The 6515-nt window shown below is 28.0% G+C and overlaps 1 protein-coding gene across 2 annotated transcripts; it reads left to right on the top strand.

The window, feature by feature from the left end:
- Window positions 1-3184: 3184 nt before the first annotated feature.
- LOC148230866 (uncharacterized) lies at window positions 3185-5636 on the top strand. Of its 2 annotated transcripts, none has more exons than XM_088195193.1 (5): window positions 3185-3275; window positions 3416-3480; window positions 3555-3630; window positions 3921-4006; window positions 4079-5636. In XM_088195193.1, the coding sequence occupies exons 1-5, from the start codon at window positions 3248-3250 to the stop codon at window positions 5378-5380; spliced, it is 1557 nt and encodes a 518-aa protein (XP_088051319.1). In that variant the 5' UTR covers window positions 3185-3247; the 3' UTR covers window positions 5381-5636. The 2 variants fall into 2 exon arrangements, with proteins under 2 accessions (XP_088051319.1, XP_088051320.1); XM_088195194.1 differs by having other exon boundaries at window positions 3194-3275; window positions 4085-5636.
- Window positions 5637-6515: the final 879 nt, after the last annotated feature.

Genomic DNA, 6515 nt, shown 5'->3' with positions numbered 1-6515 from the left:
TTCTATTTTTTTCAATCCTTTTCCTCACGTTCTTTTGCAACACGTTCAGGAAGGGCATATACTGATTGAAGGGCACTTAAGCCAAGGGTCCCTCTGTGAATAGCAAATAATTTATAATATAATAAAACTAATGTCACCCGTCATCTTTGTTGGTCACCGCAAAGTACACATATTAACAAAATAATCCATACAATGGTATAATGAACCTATAGCAATTAAAAAGTTGTGTGACAAAATGTTTTAGTTTCTTAGATTAAAATTATTGCAAATATTTAGCGGATTCGGTACCATTTTTTATCAAAGAATCACATGTATAGATGAATGAAGATATATCTATGAACATCGAAAGCACAACATAACACATGGCGATGCCTACAATTTTGTAAGTAATAAAAGCGACACGGCATTCTAGGCTGTTGTTTTTCTCTGATATTATTTGAACCATCACATTGACTATAGTGTGTGACTGTTGTTACCAACTGTTAGTTCTGTGCTCGTTCTATATGTGCCGAATAAATAACTAGTACACATTTAAGAATAAAGATAACACTTAATGAGTGGACAAGCATGAACATTTTTAGATATCAATGTGTTACAAGGAAATGATGATGAAATGATTAATCTTGCTTTAGTCAGAATTTTAAACTCATGTTTAGCTACTCAATTATTTGATAAAGTAGATCACCATTTAAGTTTATGTATTTAAAAAAAACATATTGTTGGATCAACGAATGATGGGTGGAAGTGTAATGGTTAAGTTTGGAAAAATATCTACCGTGCTTTTTGTTTGAATCACACTTTACACCTACCCGTTTGCGATGTACTTGATGTATTTTGATTTTGTATGCTAGAACTTATATCGTAAGTTCTAGCATACAAAATCAAAATAAAAATAATGGCGATAGTGAAAATGAAGATGATATTGATGCTGTGGATGAATTTTCTTTTAATATTAATGACAAAATTTAAGAAAACCAGGAATTTTAATTATCAAATTTGTATGCTTTACTAGATAATATCAAAGGTGTTCGTATAATTGTTAAATATTTGTAAAATTCCACTGTGCGAAATAACATTTTATAAAACAATAACATTAAATTATTAAAGGAATTGGAAAATGCATTAAAACATATTAAATTACCAATTTAAGTTTTTAGCAGGGATACTACAAAACTTATTACCTCTCAATTAGTAAATTTATGCTTAAAAAAATTAATGAAATAAATTGTAAATTGAATTGTTAGTGACAATAGAGACTCGAATAGATGGTTGGAAAATTATATATATAGTAGAGATATTATACTGCTTCTCAAATGGTATTATGCTGTGGGACTTGTTTATATTTATATGTATATATAGATTTTTGTTATGGCTAAAACTTGGCGGCACATAGGTAACACTGGTGTGACGGCTTTTATATCACCTGGCAATCTTCGGGAGTCGGACGCACGCCATCGCGCGCCTGCCCCGTACTTTGTAAACCATGTAAACAATTTCATATCACAATAAAACATTACTGCAGCGGCTCAATCTGTATCTAATTACCACCCGTCATCATCTCGTCGCTAAAATGCCTTCAAAGAAAATACTAATATTTGCCAAAGATTTAATAAAAATATTATTTGACGAATAAAATGATAAAACTAGTACAGTTGCAGAACAATATTCATTTGAAAATAATTTAGATGATATAGATTCTATATTATAATAGATGATACCCAGATCGAACAGTTATTGACAATGGAAAAATAGCAGGCAATATTATGCCTAATACAGAAAATAAGTTTGCATACATTAAAAATAAATTTGGAATTGAGCTCGGTCATGGACTCAAACCTGAAGGGTCCGAGTCCAAGAAACTCGGACCCGTCGGGTCCGAGTTTTGCAAATTGTAACGTTTTAAGTTTTAAGCTTAAAACCCCTGGGAATGGCAGATCTTTATTTATTTACATGTGATGTATAAATGTTGCAGTGAATATTTATTTTTCAGTGAAGTTATATTTTTACTAGTGAAGTCCAAATACATTTTTACTAATGGATATATATTTATACTAAAAAAAATATAATTTAAATTATATGCTACTTTAAAATGTCTATGAAACTCAATTTGACAGTTGCGAAACGTCCATTTACCATTCAAACCCAAACCCATACGAATTAACCAAACACATTATTTAACGAAAGTTCTCAAACTAATTATAGTTTTAGAACTTTAGATTAGAAGAAGTACAGACAGACGCCGCATCTCGCATATTACTCCATAGTTTGTCTACACTATAATATTATATCTAACCTTACCGATATTACTATGGATTATATGAGAGTTCTGATTTTAGTAAATATGAGGGCGCAAAAACAATTATTACTTCACAGAAGTTAAAAATCCACGTCAGAAGCGATAAAATCCTGTCGGCGCACAAGAAGGATTAATTATTTTTAGCGTTCTCTTATAGGTTAAAATTCGATTTAGATATGCATAGTCGATTCTCACTTAATGTAAGTCGTTATATTGTTATAAAAAAAATCGTAATATGTACATTAGAAAATTGAGCGTTTGCACCGCGACGACGACGGCACGATTTTATTGCTTTGGACGTGAATTCTAAATAGGGACGTCATTTGGGGAAAAGGGTAGTTGCCCCCACCTGAATTTGATCTAAAAATTAATCTAATTTAATGAAATACCATGAATCTTATTGAATTCAAAATATTAATAAAACGACCACTTACTAGATAACTTTTGTCCTAAAATTTGTGAAATTCCTAGCCTTTTTACCAGGGCTGTGGAGTCGGAATCAGAGTTGGAGTTGTGGAGTCGTGGTGTTTTGGCCGGAGTTGGAGTCAATGTTTTGGTCGAAGTGGAATGAATGTGTATAGCGTATGAATATTATAGGTGTAGAAGAACACCAAAAATACCTGATAAAATCAAACTTTTTTGAGTCTGAGTCGAAGTCGGAGTGAAGTCGTGTTTTTTTAACGACTCCGCAGCCCTACTTTTTACAAATGTTTAACCATTTACATGTGTTTTAAGCACAAAAGTAATACAACGCTGAAAACTTATAGACTGAAAAAATAGTATTAGTTAACGATTTACATGATGGAAACTGCTTATTCAAAATCATAATACACACATATATAGGTATATATATTTGTTGGAATTTTAGACATGCTCTAAATATATTTTATCATGGCCAAATAATTAAGTTTGTCGTTTGTGACAGCTGCAAGTCGTAGTTGATTTGCCATAATGTCTTTTCCAACTAATATAAAAATAGGTACGTTAACAATATGTTTTATCAAATATTAAATTCATAAGTTTTTTAAACCAGTATTTCTTAATATTAATGTCATAAAATTATAAGTAATTTAATAAATGTCAAAATATCTTTTATAATATATCACTTTGTCTTGATAGAACCAGACGTAGATAACCAGAATGAAATATACAGTTCTGATAATGCAACTGATAATTTAATTCAGGTAAACGCAAGGTAAACTACATTTAAAAAACTTCAAAACAGCGAAGATTAAACTATATAATTTTATTTTTCAAGTATGAAGATGTCAATTTAAATTGTGACAGCTCTGATTACAATAATCCAAACGACGGAGAAGATATGTTTGAAGTTGGTTAGTAAAAACTATGTATTAAAGCATTATATTATATATCATCGTCGTTTTGTTAAAAATAAAGAGAAACTTTTTATATGTTTTAAACTTTTTGAAAGGATAATTTAAAACATAAATTACTATTAGCCATTTAATACTAACCTTAAAAATAACTTCTTAACCCATTGAGTGCTATGGTGTTTTTTAAACTCCTTTTCTGTTACATATTCATTAGCTCGTCCTACACAACAATAAAAATAATAACCTTAAAATAATTTCAAATGATAATATATTTTTATATAAATTTTCAGAAATGCACGACGTAAAAGATATACTTAATAAAAACATTAACTCTGTGGACAACAATTTAAATTTTACTACAGAAACGCAGACAACGGTGAAGTTGATTATGTTTTCTACTAATTATCTATAAATTGATAATAAAATTTAATTTAATAATTATTTTCAGACACAGAAAGAAGATTGTGGTGGTCGTAGCAATTCTTATGGTTTTAAATGTAGAAAATGTTCAAACATATTCAATACTAAAGATGAACTTACACAGCATATGGATGTTCATAGAGAATTTAAATGTATTAAATGTGAAAAAACGTTCATGACTAATATTGATCTTGCTCAACATTTGAATACTCGTAATGATTTATTAAATTTTGTATATAGTAAACGTAAAGCTTTAAAAACAAATTATGCTCTTAAAGCTTTAAAAACAAACAATATTCTCAACTCGGTTATTGATAATATTTCTAAGTTTGAATGTAACGAATGTAGAAAAACCTTTAAAAAGAAACACATTCTTAGACGCCATATCGATACTCATAGTGATTCTAATAGTTTCGAATGTAGGAAATGTAAAAAAATATTCGACAATAAGACTAACCTATCAAATCATATGATTACACATACTGATTCATGTACTATGGAATGTACCTATTGTGGAAAAGTATTAAAAAATAAAACTTCTCTTATACGCCATTGGAATATTCATAGCGAATTTTATAATTATAAATGTAACAAATGTGAAAAATCGTACAAAACATATCATAATTTTAAACATCATATGAATAATCATATTGATATTTGTAATTTTGGATGTAGTAAATGCGAAAAAACATTCAAAACTAACATGGCTCTTAGGCGCCATATGGCTATACATAATGATTTTAATAATTTTGAATGCAGCAAATGCGGAAAATCATTCAAGACTAAAGATTATCTTTCAATGCATATGAGTACACACAATGAATTGCATAGTTTTGAATGTAACAAGTGTGGAAAAATATTAAAAAATAAAAAAAATCTTAAACGCCATATCAATACTCATTTTGTTTCTAATAAATTTAAATGTAGCAAATGTGAAAAAGCATACAAAACCAACGATGCTCTTAAGCGCCATATGAATGTTCATAATGATTCTTATAATTTTGAATGTAAGAAGTGTAAAAAAAAGTTTAGAACTAAGGATAAACTATCGATACATATGAATATTCATACCGGTGCTTATAATTTTGAATGTAGTAAATGTGGAAAAGTGTTCAAATCGAAGGAAACTCTTAAACACCATATAAATATTCATGATGATTCTTTTCATTTTAAATGTAATAAATGTGATAAGGTCTTTAAAACTCTCGGTAACCGCAATTACCACATCAGAGTTCAATGTATGTTTGACAACTTTGAATGTAACGATTGTGGAAAAGTATTTAAAACTAAATCTTTTCTTTTGAAACATATGACTATTCATAAAAAATAATAGTTTTTAATGCAATAAATATAATATTCAAGACAAACGAAAATTTCGCAGAATATTCATAGTTTTGCAATTTAAACTATTATTATATTTGCTTAATTTAATTTACTTTATTGTTGTATATGATAAATTAGATTTTATTTGATTTCATGAAAATAAAATATGATCAGCGGATTGCAGATGTACTCATCAAGTAACAAAAAAAGTGTTAATCATGTAATTTCACTCAATTACTAAATAAAAATCATTGAGAATTTAACATCTGTTTATAAGTTAAATTTCCCAAAATTTTATAATACGTTGATAATTGTGTCTTTTTTTGTACTGAAAAAGAGATTTAAAGTTAAATGTCCAAGCCACCAACTTAATATTCCAGACAAGATTTTTGCCGATACTGATTATTCCTTTTTTTCTATTATACTTTTCGTTTCGTTTTTTTATCTTCATAATTTTTAATTTTTGTAGTTAATTATAATATTGGCATTCAATACTTTTTACTTACATGCCCATTCGAAATTATATTTTACTTTTTAAAAATATCTATAAATAAAAGTTTGAAATGAATTATTAAACTATAATATAAAATTTGCCCAAACGATAAAAAACTAAATCAAGAGAAGTTTGCAGAATAATGGATTAAAAACGGTGATAAAAGAATGGCGCAATTTGGCTTTATGTTAAAATAATTAAAACTCCTCAAAACTTTAAAGTACAGTAATCGTTTTAAACTAGCAGTAATTTTATATGATCCGCTTTTATGCATATATAATAAATAACGTTTTCATGAATTATGTTATTATTATACTACATTCACGTAATAACAAATTTATTAAATTTGTTTATTTTATTGAAATACCTATATATTTAAGGTGACCATTTTTTTCTGGAGTATAGCCTGGGACGTCTGTGGGAGGGGAAGGGGTTAATTTTTAAAAATTATTCTTAATGAAACAAATATTTAATAATAATATATAAGTAATTTAATTGGTATTTTGTGACAGAATGAATTTTTTTAAGGGCTTTACAACAGTTTTCAATTTGCTGTTTGGTCCTCGTAAGTATTGCATTCGATGTTGTCACTATAAAGCTCAGAAAATATTTCGATTTGTATATGAAAATATAACATAAACTAAATTTA

Source organism: Plectrocnemia conspersa, unplaced genomic scaffold (genome assembly GCF_051122295.1).
Source record: "Plectrocnemia conspersa isolate PC_06_02 unplaced genomic scaffold, ASM5112229v1 ptg000010l, whole genome shotgun sequence".
NCBI lineage: Eukaryota > Metazoa > Arthropoda > Insecta > Trichoptera > Polycentropodidae > Plectrocnemia > Plectrocnemia conspersa.
The sequence above is the reverse complement of the archived record's forward strand: the minus strand, read 5'-3'. Positions and strand labels throughout refer to the sequence as shown.

Bases quoted from the DNA above. Each gene is read 5' to 3' on its own strand.
- LOC148230866 (XM_088195193.1), top strand. From the start codon at position 3,248: ATGTCTTTTCCAACTAATATAAAAATAG. The intron at 3,276-3,415 runs GTACGTTAACAA...TTGTCTTGATAG, and splicing joins TCCAACTAATATAAAAATAG to AACCAGACGTAGATAACCAG. The intron at 3,481-3,554 runs GTAAACGCAAGG...TTATTTTTCAAG, and splicing joins CAACTGATAATTTAATTCAG to TATGAAGATGTCAATTTAAA.